The 21,805-nt window shown below is 45.0% G+C and overlaps 1 protein-coding gene and 1 pseudogene across 1 annotated transcript; both read right to left on the bottom strand.

Moving 5' to 3' along the window:
* Nucleotides 1-16,679: 16,679 nt before the first annotated feature.
* LOC134761019 (large ribosomal subunit protein uL23-like) lies at nucleotides 16,680-17,209 on the bottom strand. The gene has a single exon (XM_063722152.1). The coding sequence runs from the start codon at nucleotides 17,195-17,197 to the stop codon at nucleotides 16,730-16,732; it is 468 nt and encodes a 155-aa protein (XP_063578222.1). The 5' UTR covers nucleotides 17,198-17,209; the 3' UTR covers nucleotides 16,680-16,729.
* Nucleotides 17,210-18,345: 1,136 nt separating this feature from the next.
* Nucleotides 18,346-18,445, bottom strand: LOC112132832 (U6 spliceosomal RNA; annotated as a pseudogene).
* Nucleotides 18,446-21,805: the final 3,360 nt, after the last annotated feature.

Genomic DNA, 21,805 nt, shown 5'->3' with positions numbered 1-21,805 from the left:
CTGAGGCAGGAGAATTCCTTGAACTCAGGAGGCGGATGTTGCGGTGAGCTGAGATCATGCCACTGTACTCCAGCCTAGGCGACAGAGTGAGACAACGTCTCAAAAAAAAAATTTCATGTCTCCCAAGCAACAATCCAAATTTTTAAACTTTAATTGATGAGCACTAGAATAAAACACTGGAAGCATATAATTTGGTGGAATATTCAGACAGAATTCAACTTTTAGAGACTAGCATTTTTTTGGTCTAGGTATACTTTACATACAATAAATTTCACACATTTTAGAACACGGTTCTGTGAATTTTGACAAAAACAATCACATAACCAACACAACAAGCACCATCAGGGCAGAAAAGCCAACTTGGCTTCCTAAAGGAGACAGAAACGAATGTCTCGTTAGTTTCATGGTCATTATCCATGAGATTGTAATACATGCTTAACCTGTCAAAATGTTTTTTTATAAAATAATTTTTATAAAATAATTGGTCTTTATTGTTCAACTATCATTGTCAATAAGACAAAGAAAGTGTTCCAGATTTAAAAAGACCAAAGAGAAAAAAAGACGAAAGGGACATGGCAACTAGTGCAATACTGTACATGATCTTGCTATAAGAACAATTTATGGCCGGGCGCGGAGGCTAATGCTTGTAATCCCAGCACTTTGGGAGGCCGAGGCGGGCGGATCACGAGGTCAGGAGATCGAGACCATTCGGATTAACATGGTGAAACCCCGTCTCTACTAAAAGTACAAAAAATTAGCCAGGCGTGGCGAGCGCCTGTAGTGCCAGCTGCTTGGGAGGCTGAGGCAGGAGAATGGCGTGAACCTGGGAGGCGGGGCTTGCAGTGAGCCAAGATCGTGCCACTGCACTCCATCCAGCCTGGGCGACAGAGCGAGACTGCGTCTCAAAAAGAAAAAAAGAAAACAATTTACGAACTGGAAAATGATCAGTAGATTAGATATGTGTTGTGTCAATATTAAATTTCCTAAATTTGATGTATTTAATGGTTATGTAAGATACCTTTTTGTGAAGATTTAAAAGAGCATGATGAATGCATCCTACTCTCAAATGATTCAGAAAAAAGAGTATATATAGATATACAGGAAGAGAGAAGGAAAGAGAGAGAAAAGAAGACAGTGATAAAGCATATATGGCAAAATGTTAAAAACTGGTAAATCTGGATAAATGGGATGTTGAAATTCTTTATACTATTTCTGCAACTCTTCTGTAATTTTTAAATTATTTTAAAATAAACCTTTTTTTTTTTTTTCTTGAGACGGAGTCTTGCTCTGTTGCTCAGGCTGGAGTGCAGTGGCGTGATCTCTGCTCACTGCAACCTCCGCCTCCCGGGTTCAAGTGATTCTCCTCCTCAGCCTCCCAAGTAGCTGGGATTAAAGGTGCCCACCACCACGCCCAGCTAATTTTTGTATATTTAGTAGAGACAGGATTTCACGATGTTGGCCAGGCTGGTCTCGAAGTCCTGACCTCGTGATCCACTGCCTCGGCCTCCCAAAGTGCTGGGATTACAGGTGTGAGCCACCAGCCTGGGCTAATAAACCTTTTTTTAAAAAGAAAATTTAATGCTAACTAGTACTTTTAAAAAAATGTTTTCCTGGTTTTTTTTTTTTTTTTTTTTTTTTTGAGATGGAGTTTCACTCTTGTTTCCCAGGCTGGAGTGTAGTAGTGTGATCTTGGCTCACTGCAACCTCTGCCTCCCGGGTTGAAGCCATTCTCCTGCCTCAGCCTCCCGAGTAGCTGGGATTACAAGCGCCCGCCACCAAGTCTGGCTAATTTTTCTAATTTCTTTTTTTAGTAGAGACAGGGTTTCACCATGTTGACCAGGCTGGTCTCGAACTGACGTCAGGTGATCCACCTGCCTCAACCTCCCAAAGTGCTGGGATTACAAATGTGAGCCACCACGCCTGGCCCTAATTGATACTTATATACCCTTCTCATCAGTGCCAGTTCCTTAGAACACTAACACCATTAATCAGCGTTCTTTGACTTAGATATCTTTGTTGAGTGTATTTTAATATTCTCTGTTTTTAGAACCCACATAACATTACAATTGTTTTATACAGTCAATATCCATTTAGATCAACCCGTATATTTACCCCATTCTTTTTTCTTCATGCCTTCCTGCAACTTTGAGCTGCCTTTTGGGATCATTTCTTTCTGCCTGAAGAATACTCTTCGTTATTTTATTTAGCAAGGCTCCATTGATGATGAATTCTCTCATTTTTCCATGTCTGAAAATGCCTGTATTTCACCTTTAATCTTGTAGACATTTTAGCTGGACATATAATTTTAAGTTGAAATTTATTTTATTTCAGCCTTTTTTAAAATTAAATTTTCGGTCGGGCTTGGTGGCTAACGCCTGTAATCCCAACACTTTAGGAGGCCAAGGCGGGTGGATCACCTGAGGTGAGGAGTTTGAGACCAGCCTGGCCAACATGGTGAAACCCCGTCTCTACTAACAATACAAAACTTAGCCGGGTGTAGTGCTGTGCTCCTGTGATCCCAGCTAATCGGGAAGCTGAGATAGGAGAATCGCTTGAACCAGGGAGGCAGAGGTTGCAGTGAGCTGAGGTCGCACCAGTGTACTCCAGCCTGTGCAACAGAGTGAGACTCCATCTCAAAAAAAAAAAATTAAATTTTTATTGTGGTAAAATATACATAATAGGCTGGGTGTGGTGGCTCACGCCTGTAATCCCAGCACTTTGGGAGGCTGAGGCAGGCGGATCACCTGAGGTCAGGAGTTGGAGACCAGTCTGACCAATATGGAGAAACCCCATCTCTACTAAAACTAAAACATTAGTCAGGCATGGTGGCGCAGGCCTGTAATCCCAGCTACTCATGAGGCTCAGGCAGGAGAATCGCCTGAACCTGGGAGGTGGAGGTTGCAGTGAGCTGAGTTGGTGCCATTGCACTACAGCCTGGGCAACAAAAGCGAGATTCTATCTCAAAAAAAAATTATATTTTATATATATATATAAATATAAGAAACTTAACATTTTAGGCATTTTAACATGTACAATTTAGTGACATTAAGCAGATTTGCAATGTTGTGCAGCCATCGCCACAATCTTTCAGCGTTTTGAAAACAGATTTTCTTCAGGCTCCTGTTGTTTCTGTTGTCAACTTCAGTATGGCCCCTTTGAGCGTAATTTGTCTTTTTGTAATAGGCTCTGTCCTTTTTATGATCTTTGTTTTTGTTTTTTGTTTTTTGTTTTAGTTTTGGAGACAGAGTTTCGCTCTTGTTGCTCAGGCTGGAGTGCAGTGGCGTGATCTCGGCTCACTGCAACCTCCACCTCCCAGGTTCAAGCGATTCTCCTGCCTCAGCCTCCCAAGTGGCTGGGATTACAGGCACCTGCCACCATACCCTGCTATTTTTTTTGTATTTTTAGTAGAGATGGAGTTTCACCATGTTGGCCAGGGTGGCCAGGCTGGTCTCGAACTCCTGAACTCAGGTGATCCTCTGGCCTCAGCCTCCCAAAGTGCTGGGATTACAGGCATGAGCCACCACGTCGAGCCTTATGATCTTCTTTGGTTTTCAGATGGGCTTACTTGTTGATTTCTTTTTATTTATCCTGCTTTGGATTCTTAGTATTGTTTAATTTGGCTTGACATATTTCATCAGTTTTGGAAAGTTTTGGTCAGTTTCTTTTCAAATGTTTTTTCTATCTTATTTTGTTTTTGTTTTTGTTTTTTGAGATGGAGTCTCACTCTGTCACCCAGGCTGGAGTGCGATCGCCCGATCTTGGCTCACTGCAACCTCCAACTCCCAGGTTCAAACGATTCTCCTGCCTCAGCCTCCCGAGTAGCTGGGATTACAGGTGCCCGCCACCACACCTGGCTAATTTTTGTATTTTTAGTAGAGACGGGGTTTCACCATGTTGGCCAGGCTGGTCTCGAACTCCTAACCTCAGGTGGATCTGCCCACCTCGGCCTTCCAAAGTGCTGGGATTACAGACGTGAGCCACCGCGCCTGGCCTCCTATTTTCACTTCTTTTTTTGGGACTTCTATTAAATATATACTGGACCTTCTCATAAATCATTTTTGTCTCACTGAATTTTCCATCTTTTCCAAAATTTACTTTTTTTGAGTCAGTCTTGGTCCATCATCCAGCCTGGAATGCAGTGGCGTGATCATAGCTCACTCCAGCCTCGACCTTCTGAGCTCAAGCAATACTCCTGCCTCAGCCTCCCCAGAATAGCTGGGACTATATGCACATGCCACCATGCACTACTAATTTTTAAATTTGTTGGTAGAGATGGGGTCTTGCCATATTGTCCAGGCTGGTGTTGAACTCCTGGGCTCAAGGGATTCCTCCCACCTCAGCCTCCCAAAGTGCTGGAATTACAGGCATGAGCTACCATGCCCAGCCCAAAATGTACTTTTGAATTTTCCACATTTTTTATTTTTCTGAGCTTTATTCTTGGATTTTTTTTTTTCTTTGAGACAAGATCTCACTCTATTGCCCAGGCTGGAGTGCAGGGTCACAATCATTGCTCAACCTCCCAGGCTCAAGTGATCCTCCCACCTTTCAGCCTCCCAAGTAGCTGGGACTACAGGCTTGTGCCACCATGCCCAGGTAATTATTGTCTTTTTTTGTGGAGAAGAGGTTTTGCCATGTTGCCCAGGCTGGTCTCAAACTCTTGGCCTCAAGTGATCTACCTGCCTTGGCCTCCCAGAGTGCTGGGATTACAGGTGTGAGCCACCACACCTGGCCAATTCTTGAGTTTTTTTTGTTTTTTTTTTTTTAAGATGGAGTGTCGTTCTGTTGCCTAGGCTGGAGTGCAGTGGCGCAATCTCAGCTCACTGCAAGCTCCACCTCCCGGGTTCACGCCATTCTCCTGCCTCAACCTCCCGAGTAGCTGGGACTACAGGCGCCCGCCACCATGCTAATTTTTTGTATTTTTTAGTAGAAACTGGGTTTCACCGTGTTAGCCAGGATGGTCTTGATCTCGTGACCTTGTGATCTGCCCGCCTCGGCCTCCCAAAGTTTTGGGATTACAGGCGTGAGCCACCGCACCCAGCCAATTATTGGATTTTTTAAACCTATGTTTCAGTTCACAAAAATCTCTCTTTATTTGTGTCTAATCTGCTGTTAAACCCATCCCTTCAGTTTTTAATTTTGATTTTCATATTTTTCAGTTATTGAAAGTTTAGTCTACTGAATGTGGCTTTTGTTGCAAAGAAAAGAATAAAAAAATTAAAAATAAATAAAAAAGGAAGTTTAATCTGTTATATCCTCTTACAGGTTTGAGTTCTCTGAAATTCTAAATTGTGTCTCTGATCTCTTTAAATGTATTAGGTGTAGTTATGTAAAAGTGTTTGATAATTTTTGTTTGTTTCTTTGTTTGTTTTTGAGACGGAGTCTTGCTCTGTCGCCAAAGCTGGTGCAATCTCGGCTCACTGCCTGTCTGCCTCCCGGTTTCAAGCGATTCTTCTGCCTCAGCCTCCAGAGTAGCTGGGACTACAGGCACATGCCACCGTGACTGGCTAACTTTTGTATTTTTAGTAGAGACGGGGTTTCACCATGTTGGCCAGGCTGGTCTCGAACTTCTGACCTCATGATCTGCCCACCTCAGCCTCCCAAAGTGCTGAGATTACAGGTGTGAGCCACCGCGCCCGGCCGGTAATTGTTATTGTTGTTGATGCTGATGTGCTCTCTTTCTTGTCCTATTGCTTTGTGTGCATGGTCACTTTTTTTTTTTTTTTTTTTGAGACACAGTTTCACTCTGTCACCCAGGCTGGAGTGCCCCAGAGGCGCAATCTTGGCTCACTGCAACCTCTGCCTCCTTGGTTCAAGCCATTCTTGTGCCTCAGCCTCCCAAGTAGCTGGGACTACAGGTGTGTACCACCATGCCCGGTTAATTTTTGTATTTTTAGTAGAGACCAGGTTTCTCCATGTTGGCCAGGCTGGTCTTGAACTCCTGACCTCAAGTAATCCACCCGCCTCGGCCTCCCAAAGTGCTGGGATTACAGCTGTGAGCCACGGCACCGGCCCTATTTCTTTGTGTGCTTGGTCACTTTGATTGGGTTACATATTGTATTTCAAAACCTGTTTGGAGGCGTTGTTTGAGTCATAGAATAGTGTCATCTTTCTCTGGACTAGGCTAGAGAGTCAGAAAGTCTCACCAGATGCCTTGGGCACTAACAGTGGGGATCACCAGTTTTTGGGGCTTGAGATGATTTGGAGCTGGCTTCAGATCCATGAGGCCTGGTCTACTTTAATGCTACAGGGCAGCTCTTCAGAGTGCAAACTCAAAGTTAAGGGTGTTTACCAGGCATACCTTCCTCTAGAGGCCTCGGACTCTGACTTTTGTCCTTTTAGCCTTACAGGTAGTCAAAAGAGCAAAAAGCCTGTTGGCTACCTCTTGAATAATTGACAAAGCTCCCAAAGAGCTGAGTTAAACTTCTGGATTCCTGTTTTTTCTAAGTTCTAATAATTCTTCAGTAGTTAGTTAACTCACTGAGACCTTCAGTGGGATGTTTTCAGTATTTTTTCAGTTTTTTTAGTTGTTCTAAGAAGATTGTCAGTTGTTCCACGACGGGGAAAAGAAAGGAGAGAAAAAAATTTAAAGTTCGTGATAAAGAAACAAAGAGAGGTCTACATGCGCCCCTGGACATCCAGTGCAGGTAGCATGAACTCTGCATGCACCAAGCACTTGCCCTCCATTCCAGGAGCGTAGGCTGTTGACTGTGGCTAATATGGCCGGGCGTGGTGGCGCATGCCTGTAATCCCAGCTACTTGGGAAGCTGAGGCTTGAACCTGGGAGGTGGAGGTTGCAGTGAGCCAAGATCACGCCGTTGCACTCCAGCCTGGGCAAGAAGAGCGAAACTCCATCTTAAAAAAAAAAAGTGTTTAATAAAATTTATTTCTTGAAGCTTATTTTTGTCTGTTCATTGGGGTATTGTTTCCCAGAGCTCTTTTCTGGACCACTCTCACTGAGGAGTCTCCTCAGTAGTTCTGCCTTTGATGCTGTTGTCCTTTTTCATATAAATCTATGGGCTTAATTTTCTCATTATTTGATATGATTTCATATTGCCCTCTCAATAACAAATGTTTCTTGCATTCAGGGTGAAGGGTGAATATTAGATGGTGTGGGAGGTAAACTACATTCATAGACATAAGCAAAGCCAGATGGTCCATTTGGAGACTGAACTTGTGGCTGACCTCTAGCAGTTTCACACACAAGCTGGGGCCATGTTCCTACTTGCAAAATGGTTTGTGGTGTGTTGGCTCATTCCTTCTAAATCTTCATATTTATGAAGAGTGGTAATTTAGTTTGGGCATTATCTAGGACATTCTGATCATTAGATTTTCCAGTAATGGAAGATAGGGAAAAAAGTTCACTAGAGTCCATTTTGCTAAGTCTCTTTCTGACAATTTAAAACAAATTACTGTTTTCTCAGTTAACTTACCATTTCCAGTGTTTATTTTTCTTTTTTCTCTCAACAAGACTGTTTTTTTGTTGTTGTTGTTAACATTTTTATACCTTAAAAAAGGATGAGACAGGGTCTTGCTATATTGCCCAGGCTGGTCTCAAACTCTTGGTCTCAAGCAATTTTCCTACCTCAGCCTCCCAAAGTGCTGAGATTACAAGCGTGACCCACCACACCCAGCCCTTTTTCTTTTCTTTTCTTTTTTTTTTTTGACACAGGGTCTCACTCGGTTGCCCAGGCTGGAGTGCAGTGGCACAATCATGGCTCACTGCAGCCTAGGCCTCCTGAGCTCAAGCAATCCTGCCGCCTCAGCCACCCAAGTAGATGGGACTACAGGCATGTGCTATTATGCCCGAATAATTTCTTTTTTTAATTTTTGTATATGTGCTGCCAAGGTGAGCACTCTAAGTTTTTCTAGATACAGGGTCTTGCTATGTTGCCCAGGCTGGTCTTGAACTCTGGCCTCAAGTAATCCTCCTGCCTCAGCCTCCCAAAGTGCTGAAATCACAGGTGTGAGTCACCATTTCCAGCAGTTTTGTTTTTTGAAAGCAGGGTTATGGCTTATATTTATTCTTGATTCTCTATACTTAGCCTAGTGACAGAATGAAGGCTGTCCTGGAAGAAGTGAGGAGGTTGGGAAAGGAACTCTTTTGTAGGGAGGAAGAAGACATATGGAGTGGAGTTTGGGCTGGGTTTGGAACTTGAACTTTTTGCAATATTGACAAATGTGAATATGACCTTTTTAGTCGAAAGTCCTACAGACACATGGTTTGGCTGGGTAGTCACATGCTTTTGCCTATTGAGTTTTATGACGTGAATGTATTTTCTGCTGAACCAACCCCTTGGGGCCTGCTAAAACAGGTGGCTCAAAAACAACTTTGTTTTCTTGGGTGGAGTAATTTCCTGGTGTTTTTCTCAAAAGATGTCAACTTTTATTTTAGTGATGGAGACTAATCTTGACAACTTTTATGGTCAAGCATTCTCAATATGTTTTAAAATGGGTTTTAGGCAAGGTGTGGTGGCTCATGCATATAATCTCAGCACTTTGGGAGGCTGAGGTGGGAGCATCACTTGAGGCCAGGATTTTGAGACCAGCATGGGTAACACAGCAAGACCCCATCTCTTCAAAAAAATAAAAAAATTAGCTGGGTGTGGTGGAACAAGCCTCTAGTTCTAGCTACTCAGGGGACTGAGATGGGAGGATTGCCTGTGCCAGGAAGTCAAGGATACGGTAGGCTGTCATAGTGCTGCTGTACTCCAGCTGGGTGACAGAGTGAGACCCTGCTTATAAAAAATTTAAAAACAATTTTTTTTGAGATGGAGTCTTGCTCTGTTGCCCAGTCTGGAGTGTAGTGGCGCGATCTTGGCTCACTGCAACCTCTGCCTCCCGGGTTCAAGCAATTCTCCTGTGTCAGCTGCCCGAGTAGCTGGGACTTACAGGCCCATCTACTTTTTGTACTTTTAGTAGAGACAGGTTTCACCATATTGGCCAGGCTGGTCTCAAACTCCTGACCTCTCGGCCTCCCAAAGTGCTGGGATTACAGGCGTGAGCCACCGTGCCTGGCCAAAACAATTTTTAAATTAAAAAAAATGAGGCCAGGCACGCTGGCTCACGCCTGTAATCCTAGCACTGTGCGAGGCCGAGGCGGGTGGATCACCTGAGGTCAGGAGTTTGAGACCAGCCTGACCAACATGGAGAAACCCCGTCTCTACTAAAAATACAAAATTAGCCAGGCGTGGTGGCGAATGCCTGTAATCTCAGCTACTTCGGAGGCTGAGGCAGGAGAATTGCTTGAACCCAGGAAGCAGAGGTTGCAGTGAGCCGAGATCACACCACTGCACTCCAGCCTGGGCAACAAGAGCAAAACTCTGTCTCAAAAAAAAAAAAAAAAAAAGAAAAAGAAAAAAATGGCTTTCATATACAAGATCCAGTTTCTGTTTCTGGTAGTAAGTGCTATTCTTGCTACAAAAGGCTGAAGACAGGCCAGGCGCAGTGGCTCATGCCCTAATCCCAGCACTTTGGGAGGCCGAGGCAGGTGGATTGCTTGAGGTCAGGAGTTCAAGACCAGCCCGGCCAACATGACGAAACCCCGTCTCTACTAAAAATACAAAAATTAGCTAGGCGTGGTGGCGCGTGCCTGTAATCCCAGCTACTCAGGAGGCTGAGGCAGGAGAATTGCTTGAACCTGGAAGGCGGAGGTTGCAGTGAGCCTAGATGGCGCCACTGGACTCCAGCCTGGGTGACAGAGTGAGACTCCATCTCAAAAAAATAAAAAGGCTAAAGACAGTATTTTCTCTGGACTGAATTAACTGGCACTAATCTGAAAATTTTAACTTTTTACACTATGTCCTAGCCAGAGGGAGACCCCGTTGTACAGGGAGATTTCAACAGCAGCATGGACAACCTTTTGCCAGATGAGGCACTGGTTATCTGTGTGGGGCTGGCACTGGGATGAGTGCTTAGTGAGAATGGGGTAGGGTGGGGTGGAGACTGAAACACGGCCTCTAATCTGGACTCAGCAATCTCCTTTTGAGGTTTGGCAACTCGGTTCAGGAATGTGCCCACAACTTTAAGGTTTGTGATGGGAATGAGAAGAGAAGGGGTGAGGGACCCACCCAGAATACACTGTTACACGTCCCTCATGCAAAGAAGGGCTGGGCAGGTGCCAGCATGTCGAGGTTCCCAGCCAATTCTGGCAGATTCTCTGAGAAACAAGCTCTGTCGTGATTCCAGCACCACCCATTATTGCTACATCTTCCACACAACATGTCTCCTGAAAACATCTCCCTCCAGGACATTGTTCCAAAAGCAAGGCCAAGACACAGGCAGAAGTCCACTTCTGAGGAATGAGAACGCGTGCTGGAGACAGAGCAATACCCTGGTGTGTGCCTTTTGTGAGTGGGGCAATTTGCCCAGTTGAGAAACAGGCCAATTAACCACCCTTGGTATTTGAACAGCCACTCCTTACTCATCTGGGTTCTTTTCTGCTTGAAGTATTTTTATTCTTGATCATGCCAGACAGGCGTGTGTGTTTGCACCTAAAAGGTCATTTTTATATTTGTCAGTTCTCCAGGAAACCTCTGCCACTACCAAATTCAACATGCTGTCAAACTGAACCCATCTCCTCTCTTCCCGCCACTGGCTTCCCTTTGTGGCCTCCTCATTCCTTCCAGGGAGGGCTTCCTCCACTGTTTCACTCTCAGACTAGAGGCTTTGGTAATGCTCCTTTACTTATTCATTAGTTCATTTGATATTCAAATACATATTCAAATGCTTATTGAACATTTCTTTTTTTTTTTTTTTTTTGAGACAGAATCTTGTGCTATCACCCAGGCTGGCGTGCAGTGGCACGATCTCAGCTCACTGCAACCTCTGCCTCCTGGGTTCAAGCAATTCTTCTGCTTCAGCCTCCCAAGTAGCTAGAACTACAGGCATGTGCCACCACGCCCGGCTAGTTTTTGTATTTTTAGTAGAGACGGGGTTTCACCATATTGGCCAGGCTGGTCTCGAACTCCTGACCTCATGATCTGCCTGCCTCAGCCTCCCAAAGTGCTGGGATTACAGGCATAAGCCACCTCGCCCAGAGAACATTTCTTTTTCTTTCTCTCTTTTTTTTTTTTTGAGACAGAGTTTCACTCTGTTGCCCAGGCTGGAGTGCAATGGCCGGATCTCGGCTCACCCCAGCCTCCACCTCCCCAGCTCAAGCAATTCTCCTGCCTCAGCCTCCCGAGTAGCTGGGATTACAGGCATGTGCCACCATGCCCAGCTAATTTTGTATTTTTAGTCAAGATGGGGTTTCTCCATTTTGGTCAGGCTGGTCTCGAACTCCCGACCTCAGGTGATTTGCCGGCCTTGGCCTCCCAAAGTGCTGGGATAACAGGTGTGAGCCACTATGCCTGGCCTCTTTCTCATTTTTATTAGAGTTATCACTAGCTTGAATTATCTTGTTTATTGATTTATCTTTTTTTTTTTTTTTTTTTGAGACAGAGTCTCACTCTGCCCAGGCTGGAGTGCAGTGGTACAATCTCTGCTCACTGCAACCTCCGCCTCCCGGGTTCAAGCGATTCTCCTGCCTCAGCCTCCTGAGTAGCTGAGATTACAGATACTCGCTGCCAAGCCTGGCTAATTTTGTATTTTTAGTAGAGACAGGGTTTCACCATGTTGGTCAGGCTGGTTTTGAACTCCTGACCTCAAGTGAACCACACACCTCGGCCTCCCTGTAACCTGGGGTTACAGGTGTGAGCCACCTCGCCTGGCTTATCGTTTTTTACCTCTTCCTCATTGAGCTCATTCACTGCTGTATTCACATTGCCTAAAACAGTGTCCAGTATGGAATAAACGCTTGATACATATTTGAAGAATAAATGAATAAATCTATGTAAGATATTTGTAATTTAGTAAGCAATACAAATTTAACGAATTATGCTTTTATTTTATTTTAAAATTTTATTTATTTATTTATTTATTTATTTATTGAGACGGAGTTTTGCTCTTATTGCTCAGGCTGGAGTTCAATGGTGCTGTCTTGGCTCACTGCAACCTCCACCTCCCAGGTTCAAGTAATTCTTCTGCCTCAGCCTCCCGAGTAGTTGGGATTACAGGCATGTGCCACCATGCCCGGCTAATTTTGTATTTTTAGTTTAGACAGGGTTTCTCCATGTTGGTCAGGCTGGTCTTGAACTCCTGACCTCAGGTGATCTGCCCGCCTTGGCCTCCCAAAGTGCTGGGATTAGAGGCGTGAGCCACTATGCCCGGCCTATTTATTTTTTTTGAGATGGAGTCTTGCTCTGTTGTCCAGGCTGGAGTGCGGTGGTGTGATCTCGGCTTGCTGCAACCTCCGCCTCCTGGATTCAGGCAATTCTCCTGTCTCAGCCTCCTGAGTAGCTGAGATTACAGTTGCCCACCACCATGCCTGGCTAATTTTTGAATTTTTTTTAGTAGAGATGAGATTTTGCCATGTTGGCCAGGCTGGTCTCGAACTCCTAACCTCAGGTGAGCCGCCCTTCTTGGCCTCCCAAAATGTTGGGATTATAGGTGTGAGCCACCGTACCCAGTCTTTTTTTTTTTCTTTTTTAGAGACAGGGTCTCACTGCTCACTGTGTTGCCCAGGCTGGAGTGCAGTGGCTATTCACAGGCATGATCATTACGCATCACGCCTCAAACTCCCGGGCTCCAGACATCCTCCTGCTTCAGCTTTCTGAGTAGCTGAGACTAGGTGTGTAGCACTACCACCCAGCTTAATTATGATTTTTGTTTCATCTTCCATCACATCACCTTGTCTGCTCTGGAACAAACACATTTTTTGAATGCCTCTATGTGCCAGGCGTTATTCAAAGTACTAGGGATACTACAGTGAACACCACCAATAAAACTCTGTCCTCATGGAGCTCACATACTGTATTCCGTTTCCAGTCTCTCACCAGATCATTTGATTTGTCTTCCTCAAACGACCCCATCGTTGGCTCTTTACTCTTTTTTTTTTTTTGAGACGGAGTCTTGCTCCGACCCCAGGCTGGAATGCAGTGGCGCCATCTCGGCTCACTGCAACCTCTGCCTCCTGGGGTCAAGAGATTTTCCTGCCTCAGCCTCCTGAGTAGCTGACATTACAGGCACCCACCACCATACCCGGATAATTTTCTTGTATTTTTAGTAGAGACAGGGTTTCACCATGTTGGCCAGGCTGGTCTCAAACTCCTGACCTCATGATCCACCCACTTTGGCCTCCCAAAGTGCTGGGATTACAGGTGTGAGCCACCGCGCCCGGACTTAAAAGTGTTTTTATCAGGAAGTGTTCCCAGAAAAACACTTTAAGGAAGTAGTGACATAAGAAAAGAAGGAGAGGCCAGACACCGTGACTCACACCTATAATCCCAGCACGTTGGGAGGCTGAGGCTGGGATAATTTGAACCCAGGAGTTCGAGACTAGTTTGGGCAACATAGTGAGACCCCATCTCTACAAAAAAAATTTTTAAAAATTGGCTGGTCATGGTGGCACACGCCTGTAGTCCCAGCATTCGAGAGGCTGAGTGGGGAGGATCACTTGAGCCCAGGAGGGAGGAGGGAGCCTGCAATGACCTGTGATTGCACCACTGCACTCCAGCCTGGGTGACAGAGCAAGACCCTGTCTCAAAAAAAAAAAAAAAAAAAAAGATGAAAAAGTTACTTTCTTTTTTTTTCTTTTTTTTTTTTTGAGACAGGGTCTCGCTCTGTCGCCCAGGCTGGAGTGCAGTGGCGCAATCTCGGCTCACTGCAAGCTCCGCCTCCCGGGTTCACGCCATTCTCCTGCCTCAGCCTCCCGAGTAGTTGGGACTACAGGCACCCGCCACCATGCCCGGCTAATTTTTTGCATGAAAAGTTACTTTCATATAAATTTCTCATTTTTCCTTTCACATCCACCTTTCAAGATAAATTACCACAGCTAAACAAAGGCAGAGAAAATTCAGGCCTAAGTCTCCAATTCTCCAGACCCAGGGTTGGGGTTGCAAAGGAAAAATGGCTCTGGATTGGGAGAGATTCTGGAAGAAGTGGGATGAGCTCACTACATGGGGGAGGTGTGGGTGAGGAGGAACCCATTTCATTTGGGACCAGATTCCTGCAAAGACAAATGGGTTCTAAGAGAAGGGAAGGGGCCCTGGAGCTCATTTTGGTGGTTTTGTTTTATGGGGTTTTGTTTTGTTTATAAGGGGGCTGGGATGAGTGAAACGTTGGAAGACTGGTTCTATTGCAGGTGCAGGAGGCCATGGTGAGGGATGAAAAGCCAGAGACAGGTCCAGAGGGGAGAGTGGGAATAGGTGGGAAGAGTGCCAGCTAAGAAAATCTGAGTGAGGGCCGGGCGTGGTGGCTCATGCCTGTAATCCTAGCACTTTGGGAGGCCGAGGTGGGCAGATCACCTGAGGTTAGGAGTTTGAGACCAGCCTGGCCAACATGGTGAAACCCCGTCTCTACTAAAAATACAAAAATTAGCTGGGCGTGGTGGCGCGCACTTGTATTCCCAGCTACTCTACTCGGGAGGCTGAGGCAGAAGAATTCCTTGAACCCAAGAGGCAGAGGTTGCAGTGAGCTAAGATCATGCCACTGCAGTCCAGCCTGGGCAACAGAGTGAGACTTCGTCTCAGAAAAAAAAAAAAAGAAAATCTGAGTGAGGATGTTAGTGGGGATCTGGAAGGCTCAGAGACACAGGTGGAGTTGAAAGTAGGAGAACAGAGCGATTCTGCCTCTAGTTCAGTATCTTGCCCAAGGTCAGAGACGGGTCCAAGAACAGGAAGGTCTGGTTCCAGCCTGTGCTGTGATCTTTCTATATTTTGGTCTGGGTGAATCAAAGGGGAGCTTTTCTCTTTTCTTGCCCAGCTTTTGTCATCCATCCCTCAAGAAAGAGCCCTGTGGGTCTTGGGCCAGAAATCTCAGCCTTCAGAGGACTCTAATTCAGATCCTGCTGCCTCCTCACCAAGTCTGAAGTTGTCTTAACTTTTGGCTCATATTTCTCATCTTCCAAGCAAACCAAGAACCTTTGTGCAAATCACCAAACCCTTCCTTGTCTTGCCCCACAGAACTGTGGTGGAGTTCAAACAATTCACTGTGTGGGGAATGTCCTAAAAATGGCCTCATGCTGGGAGTCAAGTGTTGCTATTAATCTGCTGCAAAGCAAATGACATCAGTAAGAGGGGGAAGGAGAAGCCCAGTTGAGCAATGATTTCAAAATCATCACTTACTAGCAGAGTGATCTTGGGCAGGTCACCTCTCAATCTCAATTCCCTCACCATAAAAATGGAGATTATTAGCTGTTGTGTAGGGTCATGGCGAGAAGTAAGTAAAATAACGGATGGAAAGGGCCTCACTGAGTATCTGGCTCAGTGTAAACCCTTGGTGAATGGGAGCCAGCGTGATGATGGCAGCTCCCTGTGTTAGGAAAAGACATTGTCTAGCGCAAGGTGTTGGTAATGGCATAACACACCAGTGTAGGTCTGAAATTCGCTTTACATAGGAAGAATCTTTTAAGAATGGTGTTTTTTTGTTTTTTTGTTTGTTTGTTTGTTTTTGAGACAGAGTCTTGTTCTGTTGCCAGGCTGCAGTGTAGTGGCGCGATCTCGGCTCACTGCAACCTCTGCCTCCTGGGTTCAAGCGATTCCCCTGCCTCAGGCTCCCTGGTGGTAGCTGGGACTACAGGCACGCGCCACCACGCCCAGCTAATTTTTTGTATTTTTAGTAGAGATGAGGTTTCACCATGTTGGCCAAGATGGTCTCGATCTCCTGACCTCATGATCCGCCCGCCTTGGCCTCCCAAAGTGCTAGGATTACAGGCGTGAGCCACCGCACCCGGCCTTTTTGGAGACAGGGTCCCACTCTGTCATTCAGGCAGATCACCCAGGCTGGAGTACAGTGGTGCGATCATAGCTCACTGCAGCCTCGAACTCCTGGGCTCAAGTGATCCTCCTGCCTCAGTCTCCAGAGTACCTGGGACTATAGGCATCCACCACCACACCTGGCTAATTTTTAATTTTTTTGTAGAGATGGAGTCTCACTATGTTGACCAGGCTGATCTCAATCTTTTGGGCTCAAAGGATCGTCCTGCTTTGGGCTTCCAAAGTGCTGGGATGACAGGCGTGAGCCACTGCACCCAGCTAGGATAGTGTTGGATTGATAGACTGGGGATCTGTTTCACCACTGACACCAGGTGGCTGCATCACAGCTGATGAGGGCCATTCACTGGTCACTTGTGTGGTGAAAATAATCAGACTCCTAGAGTCCTAGAGTTGGGAACATCTGGTCACCAAAGAAGATATACAGACAGCAAATACCCATATGAAAATATATTCAACACTGGCCAGGCGCAGTGGCTCAAGCCTGTAATCCCAGCACTTTGGGAGGCCGAGGCGGGCGGATCACGAGGTCAGGAGATGGAGACCATCCTGGCTAACACGATGAAACCCCGTCTCTACTAAAAATACAAAAAAAATGGCCAGGTGTAGTAGCAGGCGCCTGTGGTCCCAGCTACTTGGGAGGCTGAAGCCGGAGAATGGCGTGAACCTGGGAGGTGGAGCTTGCAGTGAGCCGGGATCGCGTCACTGCACTCCAGCCTGGGCGAGAGCGAGACTCTGTCTCAAAAAAAAAAGAAAAAAAAGAAAATATGTTCAACACCATTCATCAGGGAAATGCACATTAAAATAACAATGAGATACTAGTGCAAACTTAATAAGAATAATAAGAGTGACTCTTTTTTTTTTTTCTGGTGAAAAGATATATATATATATATATTCAGAATTAGGCAGCTGGACTCAGTTTAGATGATCCCAATTTTGTTGCAAACATCCAAAGCATCGTAATCAGGAGCCAGTCGAACATACACCTTCTCTCCATCAGGCCGAATCAGGGTGTTGACCTTGGCCACATCAATGTCATAGAGCTTCTTCACAGCCTGTTTAATCTGGTGCTTGTTGGCTTTAACATCCACAATGAACACAAGTGTGTTGTTGTCTTCTATCTTCTTCATGGCAGACTCGGTGGTCAGCGGAAACTTGATGATAGCATAGTGGTCAAGCTTGTTTCTCCTGGGAGCGCTCTTCCGAGGATATTTGGGCTGTCTCCGGAGTCGCAGTGTCTTCGGCCGCCGGAAGGTGGGTGACGTGCGGATCTTCTTTTTTTTGTGGCTGTGGACACCTTTCAACACTGCCTTCTTGGCCTTTAAAGGCTTCGCTTTGGCTTCGGCTTTAGGAGGGGCAGGAGCTTCCTTCTTCGCTTTCGGCGCCATCTTGTGAAAAGGGAAGAGTGACTCTTAATTATATAACTCTAGCCTGGTGCGGTGGCTCATACCTGTAATCCCAACACTTTGGGAGGCCAAGGCAGATGGATCACCTGAGTTCAGGAGTTCGAGACCACCCTGGCCAGCCTGGCCAACATGGTGAAACCCTATCTCTACTAAAAAATACAAAAAATTAGCCGGGCATGGTGGTGGGCACCTGTAATCCCAGCTACTCGGGAGGCTGGGGCAAGAGAATCAGTTAAACATGGGAGGTGGAGGTTGCAGTGAGCCAAAATCGTGCCACTGCACTCTAGCCTGGGCAACAAGAGCAAAACTTCGTCTCAAAAAGAAAAAAAAAAACTATATAACTCTAATAAGAATGACTAAAATCCAGAACACTGAGAACATCAATGATGTGAGGATATGGGTAACAGGAATACTCATTCACTGCTGGTGAGAATGAAAAATGGTATAGTGTCTTTGGAAGACAGTCAGATTCTTACATAATTAAACATACTTTTTTTTTCCAGAGTCTCTCTCTGTCACCCAGGCTGGAGTGCAGTGGTGTGATCTCGGCTCACTACAACCTCCACCTCCTGGGTTCAAGCCGATTCTCCTGCCTCAGCCTCCTGAGTAGCCGGGATTAGAGTCATGTGCCACCACGCCCGGCTAATTTTGTGTTTTTGGTAGAGACGGGGTTTCTTCATGTTGGTCAGGCTGGTCTCGAACTCCTGACCTCAGGTGATCTGCCTACCTCAGCCTCCCAAAGTGCTGGGATTACAGAGGTGAGCCACCGTGCCTGGCCAGCCATATTTTATTATCCTTAAAATATTGGCCAATATGATAGGCTAAAATGTTACCTCAGATCACTTTTTTCATTTTCCATTATGATTGAAATTATTCCATCATGATTTATTACTAATCATTTATTACTATTTGTATTTCCTCTTCTGCATTTTTCTTTTTTCATTTTGCCCAATACTGGAGCTTTAGCATCTTTCTTATCATTTTTATAAACCACTCATTTTATAAAGATGTTCATATAATTATGAGCTCTTTCTATGTGTATAATGCCGTTCTAGGTGCTGGATATATAGTATTTAGCCATTAAGCTAAAATCTTTTTTTAATTTAAAATGTAATTAATCAATTTATTTTATAAGTATGAAATGTATCACAGATTTCCATGCCATTCTTGCACAGGGGCTATGCTAATCTTCTCTGTATCATTCTAAGCATATATGCAGTCAAAGTGAATACAAAGCTAAACTCTTTACACTTCTTTAGCTTGTATTATAATTTGTGAGATAGAAATGAAACATGAAAATATAATATTTAGTATTTTAGATGGGAATAGCTGCTAAGGAGAAAAAGCAAAGCAGAATGAGGTTGATAGAATATGTCAGAAGGGGTTGAAATTTTCTTTTTTTTTTTTTTTTTGTTTTTTTTGAGGTAGAGTTTCACTCTTGTTGCCCAGGCTAGAGTGCAATGGCGCAATCTTGGCTCACCGCAACCTCTGCCTCCCAGGTTCAAGCGATTCTCCTGCCACAGCCTCCGGGGTAGCTGGGATTACAGGCATATGCCACCATGCCCAACTCATTTTGTATTTTTAGTAGAGACGGGCTTTCTCCATATTGGTCAGGCTGGTCTCGAACTCCTGACCTCAGGTGATCCGCCCGCTTTGGCCTCCCAAAGTGCTGGGATTATAGGTGTGAGCCAATAAGCCCGGCCATAGGAGTTGAAATTTTCATTTAGATAGCAATGAAAGACATCATTGGGAAAGTAACATTTTAAATAAAACTTGAAGGGAATGGGATAACTTACCATGCATACCTGAAGAAGGAATATTGGAAACAGAGGAAATGACAAATGCAAAGTATCTGAGGTGGCGACATGCATGGCATCTTAGAGGCAAAGGCGATAGTGGACATATTCTTTTAGGGGAATAGAGTCACTGTCCATTTAGCATTTACCCTTGAACTTTAAACATACAAAATTAAAGTCCATCATATAACCTTAGAACTAATTAAATCTCTTGTCTGGGTATGGTGGCTAATGCCTGTAATCAATCCTACACTTTGGTAGGCTGAGGCGGGTGGATCACTTAAGTCCAGGAGTTCAAGACCAGGCTGTGCAACATGGTGAAACCTTGTCTCCACAAAAAATACAAAAATTAGGGCCAGGTGCGGTGGCTCACGCCTGTAATCATAGCACTCTGGGAGGCTGAGGTGGGTGGAGCACGAGGTCAGGAGATCCACACCATCCTGGCCAACATGGTGAAACCCTGTCTGTACTAAAATACCAAAAATTAGCCAGGCGTGGTGGTGCACACCTGTGGTCCCAGCTACTCAGGAGGCTGAGGCAGGGGAATCGCTTGAACCCAGGAGGCCGAGATTGTGGTGAGCCAAGATCGCACCACTGCACTCCAGCCTGGCAACAGAGCAAGACTCCATCTCAAAAAAAAAAAAAAAAAAAAAAAAAAATTAGTTGGGCAAGGTGGCACACATCTGGAGTCCCAGCTAATTGGGAGGCTGAGATGGGGCGATTGCTTGAGCCCAGGGGGCAGAGGTTGCAGTGAGCCATGATTGTGTCACTGCACTCCAGTCTGGGTGACACAGTGAGACCCTGTCTCAAAGAAAATAATAAAAAAAAAAGGAATGGTGATATTCTTTGTATCTTCCAAATTCATTTTGAGCTTCTGAATCTAAACATTAGCTATAAATAAGATTGAGCTGAATAGTTGGTCACATTACTTTGTAACACATGACCCATGAGGGGCTCTAGTATGTAGATGAGGATGTGACAGTGAGTTTGGAGTGGCTGTCAACTCTGGAGGCAATAGAAAAACCAAAGAGAAACTTTTAGAGGAGCTAAAATTAACTATAACATTTAAAAACATATTAGATGGGTGAGTTTATTTATTTGCTTTAGAAATGGAGTCTTGTTTTGTCACCCAGGCTGGAGTGCAGTGGTGTGATCATAACTCACTGCAGCCTCCAACTCCTGGACTTAAGCAATCCTCCCACCTCAGCCTTCTGAAAAGCTAGAACTACAGGTACATGCCACGACACGCAGCTAATTTTTACTTTTATTTTTTGTGGAGATAGGCGTCTTGCTGTGTTGCCCAGGGTGGTCTTGAACTCCTGGCCTCAGGCGATCTTCCAGCCTTGGCCTCCCAAACTGTTGGAATTACAGGTGTGAGCCACTGTACCTGGCCTAGATGGGTGAGTTTAAATACTGTAACTCTACTTTGGTTATTCTGCTATTTGTAAAATTCAGTTAATTTGAAGATTTTGCTAATGAATAAGTGATGTAAGTTACATTCAAAGTGGAAAATGTATTTGTTTCACTCTCATGATTCTAAAATCAGTTTTGTAGGTTAAAGTGTATATATATATATATATATATTTTAGACGGAGTCTCACTATATCGCCCAGGTTGGAATGCAATGGCACATCTCGGCTTACTGCAACCTCCACCTCCCGGGTTCAAGCGATTCTCCTGCTTCAGCCCCCCGAGTAGCTGGGATTACAGGTGCCTGCCACCACACCTGGCTAATTTTTGTATTTTTAGTAGAGACGGGGTTTTACCATATTGGCCAGGCTGGTCTCAAACTCCTGACCTCATGTTATCCGCCCCTCTCGGCCTCCCAAAGTGCTGGGATTACAGGCGTGAGCCTCTGCGCCTGACCAATATATTCTTTTTTTAATAATAAAAATATTTTTGCTAGTGAATAAGTGATGTAAGTTACATTCAAAGTGGAAAATGTGTTTGTTTCACTCTCATGATTCTAAAATCAGTTTTGTAGGTTAAAATATATTCTCTTTTTTTTTTGAGACGGAGTCAGCTCCTCAGGAGAAGCTGGGACTATAGGCACACACCATGCCCAGCTACTTTTTTTTTTTTTTTTTTTGTGAGGAAGAGTCTCGTTCTGTTGCCCAGGCTGGAGTACAGTGGCATGATCTCAGCTCACCACATCCTCTGCCTCCTGGGTTCAAGCGATTCTCCTGCTTCAGCCTCCCGAGTAGCTGGGACTACAGATGTGCGCCACCATGCCCGGCTAATTTTTGTATTTTTAGTAGAGACGGGGTTTCACTACGTTGGCCCGGCTGGTCTCGAACTCCTGACCTCGTGATCCGCCTGCCTTGGCCTCCCAATGTGCTAGGATTACAGGCATGAGCCACCACGTCTAGCCCCAGCTACTTTTCTTATTTTTTGTAGAGACAGGGTCACGCCGTGTTGCCCAGGCTGGTCTTGAACTTTGGGCTCAAGCAGTCCTCCCACCTTGGCCTCCCAAAGTCCTGGGATTATAGGTGTGAACCACCATGCCTGGCCTAAAATATATTATTAAATTTGTTAATGTAGCTTGACTGACACTTTTGATCAAATCAGTCCCATTTTCCCATGATATGCAAGAATACTACTTATCAGCCTCAGTAGTTGATCACAAGAACATTTCCTTTTATCCTCCTTAAATAAAGAAATTGAAATAAAATATATCTTGGAACCTGTAACAATGTGTACTGTGTTTCATACAGTGAGCCCAGTTCCAAAAAAGGTATGAGGGAGCAGGGCTTTTATCATCAGAACATACTGTTGTACCATGGATGCATTTTAT

This window comes from Pongo abelii, chromosome 2, assembly GCF_028885655.2.
Source record: "Pongo abelii isolate AG06213 chromosome 2, NHGRI_mPonAbe1-v2.0_pri, whole genome shotgun sequence".
NCBI lineage: Eukaryota > Metazoa > Chordata > Mammalia > Primates > Hominidae > Pongo > Pongo abelii.
Note: the sequence above shows the minus strand (reverse complement) of the source record. Positions and strands in the feature narration are given on the sequence as shown.